General features: G+C 47.5%; 1 protein-coding gene across 9 annotated transcripts in view; it reads left to right on the top strand.

The window, feature by feature from the left end:
* Positions 1-20,341, top strand: part of CAMTA1 (calmodulin binding transcription activator 1) — a 256,449-nt gene that overhangs the window by 210,142 nt on the left and 25,966 nt on the right. For 7 of the 9 annotated variants that reach the window (XM_051637665.1, XM_051637659.1, XM_051637661.1 and 4 more), the window contains 6 exons: positions 483-2,338; positions 3,652-3,778; positions 4,552-4,686; positions 19,184-19,323; positions 19,575-19,771; positions 20,097-20,175. In XM_051637665.1, coding sequence (XP_051493625.1) covers positions 483-2,338; positions 3,652-3,778; positions 4,552-4,686; positions 19,184-19,323; positions 19,575-19,771; positions 20,097-20,175 — 2,534 coding nt within the window. Of the gene's footprint in view, positions 1-482; positions 2,339-3,651; positions 3,779-4,551; positions 4,687-10,678; positions 10,987-19,183; positions 19,324-19,574; positions 19,772-20,096; positions 20,176-20,341 lie in introns of those variants that run through there. The other 2 variants (XM_051637667.1, XM_051637666.1) reach the window with 2 other exon arrangements.

Genomic DNA, 20,341 nt, shown 5'->3' with positions numbered 1-20,341 from the left:
CAGCCCACGGGAGCGGTTGTCAAACCCCCCAACATCAGCGTGCAGAGCTGCACGTCTGTTCCAGGAGGCTGAGGTCTTGTCCATGGTACAGGTGGAGCAGGGCCTGCAAGGCAGAAACCTTCTGCTGGAGCTGACAGCAGCAGCTTTACAGACTCTACATGGAGATCGGGCACATTTAAATAACTCTGAAGCTTCTCACAGATGTTGTCTGATGGGGCAGGGAGGAAGGGGGTGAGGAGGGGAGAAGGGTGCGCATGTGTGCAATGGATCTATGCATTATACAGAAAGGGAGCTGTAAATCTGGCACTGGTGAGAAGTTAATTTGATTTCTGAAGCCTCTCTTGCTCTCTCGAACGTGTCCTCACTCTCTCACACACCCTCTATGTAAGCAAAGCTCTCCTTTTCTGCAGCCATGATACACACCTGGCATAGTCCTAATTTTGCATTTACTGAATGGCAACTGCTGTTTTTCTCTGGCACAGGGGCAGGAAGCAGCGTGCATCACAAGTGTAACAGTGCCAAACATCGCATCATCTCACCAAAGGTCGAGCCAAGGACAGGTGGGTACAGCGCTCACTCAGAGGTGCAAAACAACGATGTCTCTGAAGGCAAGAACGAGCACAGTCATGGCAAGGCCTCCAGCCGAGAGAAGAGGAATGGCAAAGTGGCAAAACCAGTGTTGCTTCATCAAAACAGCACTGAGGTTTCTTCCACCAACCAAGTGGAGGTCCCTGACACAACCCAGAATTCTCCTGTGTCCATCAGCAGTGGGTTAAACAGTGACCCAGATATGGCAGATAGCCCAGCTGTCACGGGTGTGTCCAGTATGGCTGTAGCATCAGTTATGGGAAGCTTGTCACAAAGTGCCACTGTATTTATGTCAGAAGTCACCAGTGAAGCTGTGTATACCATGTCACCCACTTCTGGCCCAAATCAACACCTTCTGTCCTCAGATGCAGCTGCACAAGGACTAGTACTTGCTGTGAGTTCAGATGGACACAAATTTGCTTTTCCAACAACTGGCAGTTCAGAGAGCTTGTCGATGCTACCCAGCACTGTCTCCGAGGAACTTGTGCTCTCCACAACTTTAGATGGAAATAGAAAAATTCCAGAAACCACCATGAATTTTGACCCAGACTGTTTTCTTAACAATCCCAAGCAAGGGCAGACCTATGGTGGAGGAGGTATGAAAAGTGACAGCATCAGTACCAACATAAGGCAGTCACCCACAACAGAACGTAGCTTCAACTTCAATACAACCCTCACAAAGGAAATTAAAACAGAGGACACATCTTTTGAACAACAGATGTCCAAAGAAGCGTTTTCCTCCACTTCTGCATCTAACACTCTCACCCTCACTACTGGTTCAGGTTTGCTTCCATCTGGAGGAGGTCTGAGCCCAAGTACCACCTTGGAGCAGATGGACTTCAGTGCCATTGACTCCAACAAGGACTATTCTTCCAGCTTCAATCAGACTGTCCAGAGCCCTCATGTTCATCAGACTCCTTCCCCCAGCTTCTTTCTGCAGGATGCCAGCAAACCTCTTCCTCTTGAGCAAAACGCTCACAACAATTTGAATGACACAAGCGGCTCATTTGTGGGCACATTAGGAATCCCCAGTGTGAAAACAGAGTCCTCGTCCCAAACCACTTCCAACTGTAATGGCACAGTGGAAACCAGAATAGAGTCCACCTCTTCTCTCCAGCTCATGCAGTTCCAAGCAAACTTCCAGGCTATGACTGCAGAAGCTGAAGTTCCCATGGAGACCTCCCAGCAGGCAGAAGGGAACGAAAATCTACTTAAATCAGGGGATCTTCAGGCCTGCAGCACAGAACACTACTTGCAGTCTGAAGCCAATGGGGGTATCAGGAATGGGAACAATCTCCCTATTCTCCAAGGAAACATGGTACAAGGACTATATCCTGTGGCCCATCCCAGCTTAAATAACTCCTCCAACATGGAGCTTAACTTGGACCACTTTGACATCTCCTTCAGCAACCAGTTTTCTGATCTAATTAATGATTTCATATCAGTGGAAGGTGGGAGCAATGCTCTCTATGGACACCAGCTGGTGTCAGGTGACAGTGCCGGGCTGTCTCAGCCTGAAGACAGTAACAGAGCATCCTACAACCAGGCTGAAATGTGCATTCCTTGCTGCAGTCCTCAGCAAGCCAACATGCAGCTCAGCAGCACGGAGAACGGAGCCAGCACCATGGCCTACATGCACGTGGCTGAGGTGGTCTCAGCGGCTGCGGCACAAGGCACTTTGGGGTTGCTACAGCAGAGTGGGCGCTTGTTCATGGTGACAGATTATTCACCAGAATGGTCTTACCCTGAGGTAAGTCTAGGGATTTTACACATTAACATTTTCCGGTTTACCTTTCATTGCTTTGTTAATAGAGGCTCCTAAGAGCTGTTTTGTTAAAGCTTTGACAAGGCTTTAAAAATATTTCTTGTACAAGTCAGAGCATTCAAGGCCATTAGCATGTCTGACTATACTCAGTATGCTTTTAATGAAGTACTTCATTACTGTGACAGGGCTCTTTCTTTACTTAGGAAGCATCCAAACATCAATGTTTTGTTTCAATGAAGGGGAAAGCATTTCCCACATAATGGCTTCATGCTAGGTGCTACCTAGCCACCTTAGAGCGGTAGAGTTTGCAAACTGGAGCTGATCCTTAAATCTGGTCTGACATTCTTGGTAGAATAATTCCTGACCTGCATCGCCTTAATGAGTTCAGCATTTACCTCCATCCCACATCAAAATCAGTTGCATTCACCACAAGCTGGAGTTCACCTTTTTTTTGTCTTGATGGAAAACAGGGTCTGACTGTGCCAGTCCTGCTTCTCTGGGGCATAGTACAAGCTGAGTGTCAGCACTGGTGTAACCTAATGACTATTTCACGTGGAACAATGGTGGCCTGTTAGCAACTGAACCCAGTGAGGCTTCGCTTGCGAGGAGCACAGTATTTTGGGGGCATCTGGCAATGTAGGGCTACAGACACTGCTTCTGCTGTCTTATTTTCTGGACAGTCAGTCTGCCTCTTGGCTGTGTAGAAGGTCCCAAAAGTCACCAGAAAGCCTTAACTAGCAAGCCTGCACCCTTTCTGGTCCAAATCTTTCGGTTTTTTTCTTCTACTGGAGCAACCTTTTTTTGTTACTCATTGCTACATTAATGAGTTGTTCATCCGCACAGCCTCACCAAATGGTTTTCAGAACCAGCACGGGCCCAGGATTGTGTTGTAGCTGTGTGGGCTGCTACCCGGGCTCCAGGTCCTGCTGTGCTGCATCCCTCAGCACCGACCCGACCCTGTTCGGTGTTTGCCCAGAACTGCCCGCCCGGCTGCCAGGGGCGCGCTCGGCTGCGGGGTCCTGCAGGGGCACTGGGGCGGCCTCGGCTGCCCGGCGGGGGTGCGGGGCCGCGGCGGGTCCTCCCAAGGCGGGCGGGTCGCGGTGCCGCCGCCAGACCGGGGAGCGGGGCCGCCCCAGTGCCCCTGGGCCTGTCGGTGTTGACTGGTGCCAAGGACCTGAGCTGGCTTGGCGCTTGTGCTGGCCCTCACAGTGCTGTTTGCCACTCTGCCGTTCCAGGGCATGGTCCTCCCTGGGATGACTGCTGTAATGCTTTGATTTTTCCCGCTCTGTTCTTCACAGGGAGGAGTGAAAGTCCTAATTACCGGTCCATGGCAGGAAGCCAGCAATAATTACAGCTGTCTGTTTGATCAGATCTCAGTGCCTGCATCCTTAATTCAGCCAGGGGTACTGCGCTGCTACTGCCCAGGTAAGGAAGCCTGTCTCATAAAGCTGGTGGTTTCAGAGCAAGTTCTTAGCCTTGTGGTGGTGTGTTAACTAAACTTATGGACATATTGTGAAAACTAGTGCATAAACATCAAAAAGCTTTTCCTTTTTCTCTGACCTATTTAGTGTGAGAACAGCAATTTAGGATCTTGACATATGACAACAAATCACAACAAATACTATTTAGAAGCTCTGGATTAGCTTTAAAATAATTATTTGCAATAATTTAAAATAATTCTAAGCATTTATTTAGTTTTGAAATAGGAGATTAAAGAGCAACTGTTAGTCAGGGGTGCAGTCACTGCTCTGCTGACTCTTTAATTTGCCTATATCCTGCACTATGTCCTTGGTACTCACAGGATGAGAGCACTTCCAACCTTCCTGCAGAGAGTTTCAGCAGTGCTGGCCCTCAGGATATATAGGTGTGTGGAGAATAACTTAGCTTCATTGTTAGGCCCTAGCTTCCTGCTGGAAACGCAGTGAGGCTGGTTAATCTTTAGGAACATGTGATTCTGCCTCCTGCCTAAACAACCTGTAAGATGACTCTCAATCTTACAACCTTCACATTTGAAAATCAGGTTGGCATTTTGGATTTTTCAGTTGTCTAGTCGCAAAAATATTGTCAAATGCTCCCTCTTCTCTCATTGCATCTGCTCTCATCCTGCTGCTGAGCACAAGGGGAGATCAATAGGATAATACCCAGCCTTACATTTCTGTGGGGAGGTCTGTGTCTTACCAAATGTTTTTTTCTTCTAGCTCATGACACTGGGCTTGTGACTTTGCAAGTTGCCTTCAACAATCAGATCATCTCCAATTCTGTGGTGTTTGAATACAAAGCCAGAGCTCTGCCAACCCTGCCTTCTTCCCAGCATGACTGGCTGTCCTTGGATGGTAAGAAGCATGTGATGTTCTTTTACGAAGCTCATAAAATGGTAGGACTGTGAATGAAAGGAGCAGCTTCTGGTTTGGGGGAGGGCTGTAGAGGGGTAAGTTTGTACTGTGGGGAAGGTCTGTTGCACAATTAACCAAAGACCTCTTGCTGTAATTTCTTATTAGTTCTTTTGATGTGAACAAAATGTGGCTGCATTTGATGGGAAGGTGACACAGGGGTGTTTTCTTTGTCTGAATAGAAAACTGATTGTTTCCCCCAAACAGGGACTACCCAGTCCCTAGCAGAAGAGCATCTACCCTCCAGGTGTCTTCCCTGGGAACTGTGACACTTGAGCTTGTCTAGAAAAACGTGTATTTACATAAGCCGAAAATGGGAAGATGGTGGGACAATTTAAGGAATGAGGGAACTTTACCGTCAGCCACTGCTGTCATGCCCACATCCCACCTCGTTACCTAGGAGGTACCAAATGGGGCAGGTACAGATTCTGTCGAATAATGTCTCAGTGCCGGAGCAGTCTGTGCTAATGGCAAACCCAGCATCTGGCACATCACAGCTGCAATCTGCCTTTCTAAACTCGTAAGAGCATGCCTTGTGCCTTGCGGGGATGCGATGGACACCCTGAGAGCATTAGCTCTGAGCCAGGCAGTTGGCAGGAGAATCTATGTTTGATCAGAACAGATCTCTAGTACCTAAATGTCACACTGAAGGATGGGAACACAGGCTCTAGATTTGACTGACAACTCTGTGCGTGCAAGTTTTAGGTTCAGGTTTACTTGGTAACCCTATGCCCCTAAAATGCGTTTTATAAAGAAGGAAAATGAGAAGGATAGCAGGGGAATTTAGGAGGCTGAAACGTTTGTTTCCCTTTCTGTCCATTTCCTGAGTGTGATTGCTAGAGAGATGCAGCTTCCAATGCAAATCAAGGACATGCAGGGAAAGAGCTGGTCTATATGACACACTGAGACAGGACCCAGTAATACTGCTTTCATCTTTCTTCATCAGAGAGAGTCAGCTGCTGGGGCACTGCATTTTGTACCATCTTAGCAAAGTCCCAACACTCCTGCTTGGTGACTCATTTGCTAAGTGTCTTATTTTCTCTGCTAAATACAGGAGACAAGTATGGTTAAGGTCAGATCCTTAGTCTTGAGGGATTTCATGGCTGAGAAACTAATATTAATGTTACAAAGTGTTACACGGAAGAAGTCACAGGAGTAGTTGCTTCTGTAGGTGCTACTGAAGGCAAGAGAAATAGTGAGCTAATACACTGATGTAGTTTGTTCCTCAGTCAATTGACCTCATCCTGTTTTGTCTGCCAGCTGCAAACACGGTACCTGTAATACAGCACATGCTTTGGGAAATCTGCTGTGAATATTACTTTTGATATCAGTTTAATGCCTTTTAAATATTGCTGTCCTTACAGAGGAGATTTTGAAGCACTGCTGATTAGAGCATCCACAGTGCATCTGTAAAATGTAAGCACCAGGGATAGGTGAGGAGGAGCCATTTTTAGCTGGATTCTGGCAGAACGATGTGTGTACATGTGCAGAGTCTGAGGTTATGCTTTTGGAGACAGTTGGGGAGGAAAGAATATGATAGAATGTCCTTCAGAGTAGCATCAGGCATGATTTCAGTGGCACAGTACTTGTATCAAGCTGTTCAAGGTTATCCATTGGTATTAGCAGCAGACTGACGCACCCTTCCCTGACTCTCCCCCTCCCTGTAACGTCACATAACACAAACATTGAGCTTGTCTCCACTTTCTGACCTGTAGCTGCTCTGTTTCTTGTGCCACATACAAGAGGGACATTTCAAGGAGGTCGGGGCAGCACTGCTTCCAATGTGTGTTGACAGGAGCGAACAGAGGCAGATCACTGTGGCAGGAGGAAAGAGAGGTTTGTGACGTGGCTGTCGAGGCACACTTGCAAACAGGAATGGAAATAGCTCTTAAAGAGGACATAGTCTTTTGTTCAGCATCAAAATTGAGTTTGCTTGATTTCTGAGTATTGGAAGAGTCTGCAGGTGCTTTTCATCTGCTCTGCTACTGAGGCTGCAGGTTGCATACGAAGTACAGCTGATGCTGATGGGATGGAGACTGATATTCAGCTGTTAGGAATCTCTCCAGTGTGGCCTGCAAAGTGGGTAGGTTTTAAAACCCTTGTTTGACAATTCCCTCAGTGTGGGTGAATTTGGAGAAGCTGGAGAAGGTGGCTATGAGTGCTGTTTCTGGTGTTCTGTGGTTGTCTGCGAGCTCCTAGTTAGCAGGTGAGCTCTCAATTAGAGATTGTTACAATGTGGTGCTGGTGGAAGGGAGGGGGACTGCAGCAGGGAACAAACTAGGGCATTGCTAACAAGGAGGAAAAAAAAAAAAGTAAGAGGACCGCTGCATTGCAGAGGCCCTTCAGGGAAAGAGACTGAATAATTATACTAACCATGACTTATCAGAAGCCTCTGCCTTCACGCACAGTGTTCCAAAGGGAGAAAATTACACTCTTATTTAAAAGACTATCAACATCTTGCCGTTTATTCTTAGATAACAAATGTTAGCTTAGCTAGCTAAGGTATAAGCTAATGTGAGTTGATTCTATCAATAGAATAAATACACAAATCCATGTCTTCTCTGTTTACTTTAACTGCCCTGCTTCAAATCCTTGCCCTACTGCCTGTTATGTAGTCTTGAGGGAAGGGTTTCAAGGAATATTTATAGTCCCAAAATATTGACTAGAATTTAAAAATTATTTTTAATTAACTCAGTGGAAGACACTGAGTTCTTTTGCACTATGCTGTTAAAATACATTTGATGGTTCCAGCTAGTATGACCACTGCAAGAGAGGCAGGATTCACAGCCATACCCCAGGAATGGAGTAGTAAAAGAATAAGCAATTTCTGTCTTATGTAAGTTTAGACAAACAATGGTCTTCTATAAATCTCTTTAAAACAAAGATATCCTATATGTGAACTCTGTATTTTCAGTTACATTAAGACAAAAATTAATCTGCTGCCTTTGTTCAGTTCTGCAAATTCAGATTAGCCTTTAGCCAGTTTCTTTCCTAAGGAGGCAAGTCCTTAACTGCCTGACCATGCCCAGCAGTGGCTTCAATTTCTCTGCAAGCTCTTCTTGAGAATTTAGTGCAAACTACTGGAAAGTGTTGTGAGACCCTATTCCTCCATGCCTCCTATTTATAGGACTGTATCAAGCCACGTGGAGGAATGTGCAGAGGAGGAGTTCTTAGGGGCAGCAGGTGGGTGGCAGTCCTCTGAAGGGCTTCTTTCCTTTGCAGGGTCTATGCTGTGCTATAGATGATAGTCACCCTTTCCCAAACTATATGCAGCCACCCTTGTTTTATTCTGAGTTTTCCTTATTTTACCCCGCAGATGAGTTAGATATTTTACAAATGGATGGTGGACACTGGCTGCTGATGTTCTTTCTTATTTTTTTCTAGTTAATTAGAACAGTGGTGGTCTTTCTTTTCAAATAAAGTCTTTCTTGTAAAGGAAGAACTCCCATGTGATGCTGATCTCCTCTGATAAACTTGGCAGCTGCTTCTTCTTTCTCAGTAAAACTGACAGTTTTCAGAAGCCATCATGTGCTTCTAAAGGCATTTGACCTCACTTTTCAGCTTCTGATTGTAGAGAGGTTCTCTTAAGTAAGCAAAACAAAAAGCAAACTAGACCCCTTGTGAGCCAAAGGACAGAGATCTTCCAATGACAGATGCATAACAAATTAGAAGGGCTTTTTAGTACAGATTTCCAGGGGAAAGCACATATGTTTGCCCTCCACTGAAGCCTTTGCTGCTTTCAAAATGTGTCTGTAGACATGACATTTCCTTGGCATGGGGACATGATCAGAAATTCCAGAGAGACTGGTGTGAGTGCTCCTTGGCATTATGCTTTATGCATCTTCAGGAGAGAAGCAGGGGAGGAATAAGTGCTGCCATAGGGAGCCCAAACAGCACTTAAAAATACAGGCAGGCATCATATGAACTGATGAGTCCAGTGTATATGGGATGGACAAGGGTGACTGGTGCTGAATGTAAATGGTCCTGACACAAAAGAGCATAATAGGCAGCCTTGTAGCTACTGTTGGATTCTCTGTGTAGGATTTGGCTCTCTTTCCCATCTAGAAAATGGAAAAAAGACTGGAGGGGGTGATGGCTCACTCATGTTAGCATGAGGAGGCCGTACCGATGGCACCCAAACTCTGATTTTGGCGCAGAGAAGGTGGATGGGATTGCACACATTCAGATGTGTATGTGCTGCCTGTGGCATTCCATGGCCCGACAGGTACATGTTTTCCATAACGTGGTGGTAAGCATGCAAGATGTTGGGTATTCATCACCAGAATCCACAGAGGAGGTCTCTGTTCTGGGGCTGGACAGCCTTTCTAGCATGCAGATGTGATGAGATGCAGACAACCCCGAGATGTGATCAGTTACCCGTAAGGTCCTTAGAAAGGTTGTTTTGCCACTTTGAGTAGAAGAACCCCCGTGTCCATCAGCAATAGCACTCTTTATCACTCCTCTTTCCATCTGGGTAGATGTACCTGTGTGTTTAACTTTACATCTTGGATTTTATCATAGAAGATTATATTTTTGGGTTCTCTTCAGGAGGAGGGGTGAATATTTTGTGTATGCTGTGGTGCCGTGGTGCACACACCGGGGGGCATGAGCCTTGGTACAGGACATGGATGCCTGTTCCTTCCTCGGACCTACATTGTGAACTTCAGCCCTCTCTGCTCCACTGCTTTGCCTGCATTTCCCAGGCTGTCGAGTCTGTTCTGGCTATAATGTGATTGAAATTCGGGGAGGAGAACTTAACTTTCTGCTCTGGATGTTGCCTTTTGTGCCAGCCTGACTCCATGGTCAGACATCTGATTCCTCTGGGAAGTCTGTCCTCGGGCTAATGACTAAATGCTCCACTGCTTGAGTGAGTCAGTGCAGGAGCCTGCGGTTCCTTCTTGGATCGAGGAACTGCACAGACCTTCAGGGATTTTACGTGGGGTTTTAACGCTCTGCCAATTTGTCTTCTTAGAGCAATTAGTAAAAATTTAATTCTTCTGTGTATGGCGAGGTGAGAGCTGCAGGTGAGAGCCTGTTCGGAGCTGCCGCAGGAGCCTCCGCCCGGCCCGGGTCGCTGCCGCTCGCGAGGGACGCGCACGTGCCCGGGGACGCGCTCGGGGCCGCGCGAGGCGCCGCCGGCGGGGCGGGGCGCCGGGGAGCGGTGACGTCACCGGCCGAGCCCTGCAGGAACAGTGACGTCACCGCCGGCGGGGCGGGGCCCGCGGGCGCGGAGCTGGGTGGGGCGGGGCCGCCGGGGCGCGCCGGTCAGACAATGGGAGGCGGCGGCCGCCGCCCGCCTCAGGCCGCCGCGGGGCTGGGGGGGGCCGGCGGACGGGGCTGGCATCCCGCTATGGCGGCGGTGGCGGGAGGCCCCGGCGGGGGCTGAGGGTGGCGGGATCCCGCGCCCCGCTGAGGCAGCCTGAGCCGAAGCGCCTGGCGGCGGGGTCTGGGGCTGCCCGGGCTCCCTACCGGCGCCTCCGCTACCTGCGAGTGCGAGAGAGTGTCGGGCGCGACGATGGGCCCCTGGGCACGCTCGGGATAACGGGAGCCCCCGTCCAACCCACCGCCCCGTACACGGTGCCTTTGCTGCCCGTCCGCTACCGCCGTTCTTCCCGTGGGCTCGTCCGCAGACTCCAGCGCTCGGCGGGGGGACGGAGCCGCGGCCGGTCCGTGAGCGTCCCGCAGCGCTGAGCCGGTGCCCGCCCGGAGCGGGCGAGTCGCGGCCCCACTCCGCGCTTACGGACTCTCACATCTCCCGCATGCAGGACCGGCGGCCTCGCAGCCGGCTGCAGACCGGAGCCCCTCGGCCGCGGCTCTCGGGCGCTCCGTGCCGCGCCATGCCCGCGGCCGCCGAACGCTGCCCGGCGCCTTCCGCTGCAGGCGGCAGGACTCGCCCCCTCCCCAGAGATGCCGGCGAGCGCTAGCCTGTGCACGGCGGTGCGGGGAGGGCACAGCTGAGACCCCGCCGGCGCTGCGGCAGGACCCGGGAGCTCCAGCTGGCTGCGAGAATGCGAGAGGCGACAACCGGGTCGGGGGGGGGGAGCCTGCTCTGTTCACCCCTGCCGCACGGTCTGCACCAGATGCTGGCCGGCGCCTCTGCTGATGCCTTTGTAGACTCCCAGGTCAGTCCTCTGGTGCCAGATGTTGTCAGTTTATTTACCTGGAAGCAGGTAGAGACACTACAGGTCGGGGACCCCCGCCCTTTGCAGGTGGATGTGCAGATGTGACAAAGTACTGCTTCCAGTAAGTATTAGAGGATGATGTGTTGTGCAGTATTTGGGTTTAAATCTGCATGCTTCTGTGTTGTCTGCCCCTCTGTTGTACTGACAGCATGAACACGCGCGCCTTTTCAAGCTCACTGTTCCTCCCCCTTCTCCTTGTGCCCCCAGCTGTGGGACATGATCACGTTCCCATCCCCTTGTCCTCCCTTGTTGGTCCCCAGCCCTTCCAGGCTGATGTTATGAAGCAGGCTCAGGGCTGTGACAGCACTTTTGTTGTAGCATCATGCAAGCAGAAGAACAGATCACATCCTAACACCTCTAGATGACAATCTGAGTGGGTTCAGTACAGGATGAGCTTAGTATCCCAAACCTTCCATGGATCGCTTAGGGATGCTTGAAGCACACTGCTGCTCCATGCCAGGGTATTGCAAATCTTGTTTTGCAGGGCGCTTTGTCAGAAAGAGTAGGACTAGGAAGGTGAATTCAGAAGACTCTGTAGGCCACTCCCAGTTTAGAGATGGGGTAAACATGATTGATGACAGATTTCTTGAAAGCTTCCAGTGAAGGAGATCTCGGTCTCTTTTGCTTTTGTAGTGTTTTGCAGTTTTGTAGCTTGTAGCAGTCTTTATTTCTTTAACTTCACAGCAAACAGAGGCAATTTTCTATCATTCTACTCATCAGTCTGTTTTCTGCATGAATATTTGATTTCTTGACTTTGACTTAAGTTTTCTCTCATAAAAATTGCAGAGTTTTGACTGCACTGACAGTACTGTAGCACAGATACAGCTTAGTGCCTTGTGAGGTGCTTTTTTCCTGTTTACAGCTCCTTTAGCTTGTAACCCTTGGAGAAGGTGGTCTCCGAGCACTGGGTAGCACTGGGTAGCACTGAGCAGCAGCCCAGCATGTCCTCCTAGGCTGTTTCTCTTTTCATACATCCAAAAGCACAAACATCTTTCATAGTGTTGGCACTTACAGGAAAGCAGAGCCAATTCTGACCTGAGGTGCAGATAATGACCTTAGGCAGCCAACTGTTTTTATACAAATTACCAAATAGCACAGGAAGTGACATCTTTAGCAGTCTGCCCTACCTCTAAAACCTTCCCTGGTTTGCTGAAGTAGCTGTTCCTGGGTAGCTTAGAAATCTTGCCACCCCTAAGCTCTAGGGAAGAGAAGCCTGGAAAAAAAAGGCATAAAGTGCTTTATTGTTGTAGGTATAGCGACTGCCACGTGGGGAAAAAAATTCCACCTGAACCACCCCCCTTCTCCTCTAATGGCATGATGAAGAGAAGTAGGGAAATGTGCTGTCTTTTGAAGGAGCACTGGCTGCTGGGGGTGAAGGAGAGGAACAAGGTAGTCCCAGATGGTGTGGTAGTAATAGCTGAAGTCCTACAGGTTTGGAAGAACTATGGGAAAAGTGTTGTCAGTAAGAAGTGTTATGCTGGTAGGTGGATTAATGGCTTAAAATAAATGACAATGCCTGTACGTGCAGGTCTGGATTACTTCATTATTCCTGCCCATGCCCAGTAGTGTTTATTCTTCTGTGAAAGCGTGGACTCTCTTCAGCTGTCACTTAGGCTCACAGTGTCTTGTGCCTCAGTAGTTGTGGCATTTCTCACTAATCAAAAGGCCTGGAAGTGACCTGCCTCACTAGCGCAGATATGCAGTTGCCTTAGAATATTGAGTAAAAATGTTAAATGTTGTCATGTTGTGGTAGAGACTATAACCTGTAATAATTTACTGCTAAACAGAGCTTTTTGTAACATGCATTGAGGATGCTGCTGCAGTTTCATTTCAGAAAAAGGTGTTTCTGCAATGATGACACCTCAGAAATAAGTATTAAACCAGACCAAATTGATGTCAAGACATACAAGGTGTTTGGGATTTTTACTGTATAGAAGAATTGAGCGAGATTTTATGGGCAAGTGACAGATAATTTGTAAAATAGGACCAGGGAGTGATGCTGAGAGGAGTGATATGTCCTTAGATTGCTTCTATCCCCGCCCACATCTTGCACTGGATGAGAGAATATGGGATGTCTGACTTGCTCTGAAAAACAGAAAAATGTCTTTGTGCTGCATGGTTTTTTGCAATGCCTGGCTGCCATATTTGTTAAATTCAGTTTGTGTGTGTTCATACAGTGAATGCTGTAATGCAGAAACTGCACTTAAAGGAACTGCACGTGCTGAGAAGCCAGTGTCCTCAGAGTGGCTTCTTACCTCTTAAGTATTTAAGGACAACATTTGTGAACATGTACGGATGCAGATCTTGCACAGCACTGTTCATTCAGTGGTTACAAGTCTGTGGGGAAATAGTTATCTTGTGGGCAGATAATGCCCGGTGGAATGTGCAGGAGATCACAAATCCTGATCCTTCAGTCTATCCAAATACTGTGTGGTGTGGCAAAAACCCAGATTTCCAGATGACTGTGTAAAAAAAAAAAAAAAAAAAAAAAAAAAAGGCAAGTTGGATTAGACACTTATCACTGCTAAGAACTGCTGGTTGTTTTGCATCAGTGCAAAGCAGTATTTCCTCTGTAATCGTTCTGGCTGCACTGCCATGCCATGAGTGTGGTACAGAGTTTCTTGCTGTTTGGAGCTGGCTTGGTAAAGGAATGAAAGAGATCTTTTTGGAACTTGGCTGGTCCAGTAAAGCAGCTTGCAGAGATTAGAAAAGCAGTGCTCTCTGCTAATTTCTTAAATGGGGCTTGCCAAGCAAAGGAGGTCTTGTAACTCATGGCTGTGTGTTGGTATCCCCTTACCTCCATTCCAGGACCATAGTGGTGTTCTAGATACCCGGAGGGTGCAAGATCTGAGGCTCCATGTCTGCTAATGTGGATTTACTGCAGTTTGTAATAGTGTGAGTGGGAGACAGTGATTTGAGCCAGTGCCTGCCCACTGGAAGCACTGTTTGCATGGCTCAGAAATACGGCAGTCTCTTTGGAAGAGATCTTCAGGTAGAAGATGGGGAGGGCCATGCAGGGGAGGGGACCATCACAGGGGGCTGTTCTGCAGCGCAGGCATTTAGATTTGGTCCTTGTTTTTCTGTACCATTTAGGGTAGGGACTCCACCCTTAGGAAAGTCTCACATGTGTTATCTTCTCTGGTAGAACAGCACAGCTGAATGAAGGGGTGGTGGCGTGTCTTTTGGTAGTTCTGCAGGGAACGTCCGACACTATCTACAATTGCACACGTTTCCGTTAGCAACCCTGCTGCCTCCTTGCATGGGAAAAACTTGGACAAGGTTTGCAAGTGCTGTGCTTTAGATGTGTGTTTAATACATGTGCAGTCAGGAGCTGTCTCGATCTGTTAGCAGGCTTCACGGGGGAGGTGTTTCTGCAGCCTCAGATGAAAGCTTGTGTAGTGTAAATGGCTAGCATCCATTCAGGTTCTTACTGGGGAAATTCAGTATTATTGGAGAACGCTAGGGGAGAAAATGGAGGTGTGACTAGGTTAACTCCTCTGCTCGTGGCATTTTGTGCTCTCTTTGCCTGCTGCAGTGGCTTATAGAGCTACTGGTTCAGGTCTGCTTTAAATCCATCAGTGAAGAGCTCTGGGCTAAGAAAACAACACCGTTTTAAACCATTCCTGCCAAAAGAAACTGTTAATATGAAACTATATCCAGGTTGTCTGGACATAACTGTAGAAATGTACACACTGACACTCTGTAAAGTGCAACAGAGGTAAATAACCATGCACCATCCTTAGAAGTCTTGTACTAGAACAGTTTGGTGTCTCTAGAAATGTTTTGTCCATAACTTGCTATCATTACTGTAATCAGCAGTAAAGTCCCTCCGAGTACAAATTAAAAAGAATCTTGTTCTGAACTCAAGTGATTTTTCATGTTTTATGGAAATGCGTGTGATAGTCAAGCCAATTTCTTAGTGCGGGTCAAAATTGGATCAGGCCACTCTTTGCAGTCCCTGCTGGGGCAGGCAGCCTCCCCTTGGGCTGCCGGCAATGTTGGGCAGCCCTGTCCTGACATGGCACTGAAACAACTGGTTTTCACAAGACAATGGGACCCTGTAAATAAATACCACCATGAATAGATTTTATATATTTCCTTAACAAATGTGCATATGTTTGTATCCACGTGCATCTTTGCTGCCTTTGGAAAGAGATAGGGTGCTTTCTGTGCAAGACATGTTTTGCTGGTCTGGAGCCATTTAGATTTCCTGCATAATGTAGCAAGATAAAAGCTTCTTTTGACAACTTGATTTATATGCTGTTGAGCTCTTCAGTGCACTGTGAGATAGATCCTTGTCATGAGATCCTCTGTTGAATATAAAAGCCAAGAATGTAGAAACTGTGGTTCCTGTATTTTCTTTGCCTAAGCAGGTGGCTCTACACAGACCCTTTGAAGTGAGCAAGACAGAAGTGTGATTAGAAAAATAAGGAATAATAAGGAATAAAAGGTCTTGAATGTCTCAGAGTGATACTTTAACGTTCCACCCTGTGGCTCTTATAGCCCATCTTTTAATTATAGCAAGGTAAAGAGATTTTTAAATTTGCACTTAATTTTCAGTCTGTAACACACACAGGTGCACACACACAAAAGTAACCCTTTGCTTCCCAAAACATCAGAGGTTTCCTTTCTGTCCAGTGCCTTTAAGTTTTACACAGCTGTAGCAAACATCCCTCTACATGTGCTGCCAAAATGAATACAGATACATAAGTTTAAGGATAAACTGGGTGTATTGCATATGACTTGTAATATGTAAAGCTGACTTTGTTTTTGACCCTGTTGAACCCAGGACTATATAAAGGAAATGTTTTCATGCCAGTTTCTATAGCATAAGTTGTGCTTTTATTTTCAACAAGTTCTGTTACTGAGAATACAGAAGTGATAATGTTTTGATACAAACTGGCAAACTTGAGACATACAGGTTATTGATTCACAGGAGGTCACTTAAAGACTTGCCCAGTAATCTGTTGTGCATCCAGGCCTCCACGTGGAAGCAGGGGAACCTTTCGTCTCATGACTGAGTCCAGGGGGAACCTCCAGAGAAGGTGTCCTTCCCTTTGGCTGTTCCACTGTGCTTGGATGTTATTGTTCTGTTTTGTTAAAGATGTACCAACTCTTGCAGCAGTTGTTGTCTTCCCTTTGCTGTTCTTGCTCCCTCTCTCCTCTCCCTTTTTTTAAATTTTATTTTGGTAGATGATGCAGTGTATGCACTTGAGATGACCAGTCACTTTTGAAGGGCACAACTTGGTGTACTTGATACCATGGAATTTAATATGGAAATGCTATACATAAATAATTTTGAAATCTCCATCAGCTGGGGCTTTGATCTAGCTACTTGGGTAGCAAGTTTAATCACCTGGAAAATGGATGTCATAGAGATACTCTTCAATGCACTACTGCCTCACTCGCCTTATTTGCTGCCTCGAGCTTTCTGATCCAAGGGTGTGCCCTGCTGCTGGGTAAATGCTGTCAGTCTCTGCTAGACATGGAAAGGGCTTCCTTCACTTTGTGCTGGTGCTCCTGAATTTTTTTTCCCACTTCTCATTTTATGAATAGCAGTGTGTTTCTGACCTGCCGGTAGACTGAGCAGCAATTTACAACTATCTGTGGAAAACACTGTTGTCTTGGTAAGATGCTGAAGGTTACATATTTAAGACTGTGATTAATTTGTCTGTCCTTCAAACTCCTTTTATAGTAAAACAAATACCCTTGGCTATCTAAGATCAGGTAGTCCTGCCCTAAATACTTAGAGCACTGTCCAGGTGTCTGAAGAGGAATACGTATGAGCACAAGATTGCTGTCTTAAATTGTTTCCTAAGAAAAATTCCCTGCTTTTCTTTCTTTGTTTTAGTGCTCCCATCTGGGGACAGTGGTGGTAACAGACATCCCTTTAGTAACTTCAACAAAAAGTTTCTAGGAAGCGCTCAGTGTCATTAGCTTAGTATTAGGAAAGGTGGAGGCTTTCCTAATCATTCATTAGAGATCACAGAGCCTGGAAAATTAACACAAACATGGGGTCTTCTATTTTTGTTCCAAAATGGTTTCAGCTTGGGGGGGGGAGGAAGGAAAAAAGGGGAGGGAGAGGGAAATAATCTGCACAGTGTAATTCTGCATCTCATAGGAATAATTTTATCTTGCTGTTTCTGGCTGTACAGAAGAAACAGCTAAATGGTAGGAGCAAATCCCCAGGATTTCGCAGCCCTGGGCTTCTTGTTCTGTACCACTGGTTTACGTACAATTCTTTTAAAAAGATGCTACTTGTGCCTGCACGGGGTTGAAGGCTCAGATATGATACCTGGTGTGTGTTGCTGCTCGTAGCTGTAATAAAATACGAGTGCTGGCCACCAACGAGAGAGGGTGGTATTAAATGAGGAGAGCGGAGCTGTTAGCCTGCGTGGCAGACGTGTCAGGCCCGGTACCTGGGCAGCAGCAGCGCGGTGCTGCGGTGCTCCGCGGGTCCCCGCAGCAGACGTGCTCTGCCTGGCGATGGCAAGGACCGCAGTGCAGTGCCGCGCTCCGCGCCGCTCCGCGCGCCGCTCCGCCCTTCGCCGCGCAGCCCCTGCACGGCCGGCCCGGCTGCTGGGCGCTGGTCCGGGCAGAGACGGGGCCCGAGGCCACGACTGCCTACCAGTCATTTTCCCAGAGGCTTTGCAATTAACAGGACTGCTTAATTATTAATAAGGCACAATAATAAGTGATAGTGTTTTGGACTAGGTGAGAAAAGGCAACAGTGAGCTCGCCTCTGAAATGAGGTTAGAGGGAAGGTGCTGGTGACACTGCTCTGTCCCTGCCTGGCTCTCCAGCAGCCAGGTCAGGACGTGCTGCAGCGTGGGGTGGGACACTGCACGGCAGGGGGACACACTGCATTGCAGGGCAGGACGCTGCATTTTACAACCCGTTGGAGCTGGCCAGAAGGGAGCAGAGAGCTCTTGTCTAAAATCGAGCCATGGCAGCCTCTTAGGGAGAGGGGGATGTCTCTAGCCAGTGGATCTGAGTGTCTCTTATCAATGAACTGCAATATGGGCTCCAGGGCAGTACAGTAGGGAAGTCTGCATCTCTCCAGTACTCTCCAGTGAGAGTTGTACCTTGCAAAGAGCAGGATACAGGTACTCCTGCAGCCTTCCAGGGAGGACTCTGTGTGTAATCAAGTCAATTGGACAATACTTTCTCTTTTAAAACGTGATGAGAGCTTCTTCATTTTTATGCATGCATTCCTGTTACTGTCCATGGGCTTTGTTCTGGGGTTATCAGTGCTCTGCACCACAGAGACACTGCATGAAACCAAACAGGATGAGGGTTTTATTTTCCCCACCCCCTATTATATACAGTTAGAATGACAGCAAGATTCATTAAATGTTCCCTGTCCACAAAATTATCCTGCCCAACTTCACATGAGCTGCTTGAAGCTTTCTCCCTTATGGGTCATAAGTGAGAAGGAGCCCGCTGCGTTTGCAGCCACTCGATCTACACTGACTGGCTCTAAACACAAAAAGATTGCTTGAGCATCGGCTTTAGCAGTGCCCTGTTAACCTATCTGAATCTCCCTGCTCTACTGTTGAAGCATTAGTGGCTGTATCACAGTGGTAGGTTAGAATGCAAGGAGGATAAAATACTAATACAGGCTTTGGGCTTCTGCAGAGACCGGTAGGCTCAAGAGTTGTACTGCTTTTCAGAATGATGTCATTGGATTATCAGTGCCCATGCTCTGTGATTTCTGGTAGTTCTGTTTCTGGCACTTGGCTCAAGCTGTTTTCCAAGAAAAGAAGCCTGTCAGAGAAGGAGCAAATGCCTTTTTAAAGGCTCCTTTTTCTAAGCACAGAAGGAAACAGTCTTTTTCCTCCAGGTACCATTATTACATAGTTTTAGGAGGCAAGCTAGGCTGAGTTCAAGACTCATGTAGAGTAGGGGATTGACTTTAAAACGGAGAGTATTTTGGCAGATATAATCCTACTGAAATGCTATCTGAATGGTTGCATTTGCTTAGGGTTTACCTGTGTTTTGAAAGAAGTTGCATTACACCAGTCCTTTATTGTATGGATACAGCTAGAATCACAAGAAAATCAGTCAGTCTGCCTGCATTTTTCATTTTTCTGCCTGTTTTTCTTTAAGGAAGTTTTCTGGAATTGCAGACAAAGGGGCTAGGATGTGCAGGGCAAGTGTCCCTTTGCGTTGCTAAACAGAGCAACTCTGCAGTAGGCTGCCAAAACCTGAGCTTTCTTTCCATGGAAATATCCTTATTCTGGCTCTCTCCAACCTAGATAACCAGTTCAGGATGTCAATACTGGAACGACTTGAGCAGATGGAGAGGAGAATGGCTGAAATGACAGGCTCCCAGCAGCACAAACAAGGAGTAGGAGGTGGGAGCAATGGGAATGGGAACGGAGGAACGCAGGTGCAGGTATGAATCCCACTGTGTCCCCAGACACAGCAGCTTTGTGCTTTCTTATCAGAGTTTGAGTGGGGGGAGGGGGGTGGAAAGGTTTATAGCATTTCCTGAACAGGAAGTCTGGTTTGTGGGTGTCTTTAGCTGCAGTTGGCTTTCGCTCACATGTGCCGCGGTCTCAGTACTTCTAGAAGTGGGAGACTGCCTGCTCAGGGCAGGTGGCAGCTCCCCTCAGTGGATAAACTAGAATGTGTGTGGTGTTTCAGTGCGTTTCTGGGACGGGGACGCTGGGCAGCTGCTTTGAGAGCCGTGTGGTGGTGGTGTGCGAGAAGATGATGAGTCGTGCTTGCTGGGCAAAGTCCAAACACTTGATCCATTCCAAGACTTTCCGAGGAATGACACTGCTGCACCTAGCTGCTGCCCAGGGCTATGCTACACTGATCCAGACCCTCATCAAATGGCGGTAAGACCCAACACAGGCATGGCAGAAGCACATGTAATCTCTGCTTGGTCCAGATTTCTGGTTGTCCTTACAAACAGCCAAGTCCCTGAACTCATTCCTGTCCCTTGATCTGATGGGACCTGTCTCTTGAGAGAGCTAGTCCAATCACTGGATGTGTTACGCTCTTTAAATCTCTGGTGGGAGCATCAGCTGTAGTAAAAGTGTGTGTCACAGGCATATGTGTGGCCACTTCTTGGTGGTACAGTGCCCTAGGTAAAGCTGTGCATTTAGGTAATGATCCTAACATGGCTACAGCACATCACTGGTTCTCTTGTTTCCTCTGCAGCACCAAACATGCAGACAGCATTGATCTGGAGCTGGAAGTTGACCCTTTGAATGTGGATCATTTCTCTTGCACTCCGCTGGTAAGAGCAGAGACTGAAACTTCTGAGAGTCTGAGGACCCTCTGGAGTTCTTCCTGATGTGTTAATTTCCTAATGCATTTCAGGCTCTGAAGAGGAAAGTTGTCTTACTGTGTAAATGGTAGGAAACAGCCGTATCAGCATCCTGGTATTTTGTTAGAGACCAGAC

Source organism: Apus apus, chromosome 20, assembly GCF_020740795.1.
Source record: "Apus apus isolate bApuApu2 chromosome 20, bApuApu2.pri.cur, whole genome shotgun sequence".
Lineage (NCBI taxonomy): Eukaryota > Metazoa > Chordata > Aves > Apodiformes > Apodidae > Apus > Apus apus.
The sequence above is the reverse complement of the archived record's forward strand: the minus strand, read 5'-3'. Positions and strand labels throughout refer to the sequence as shown.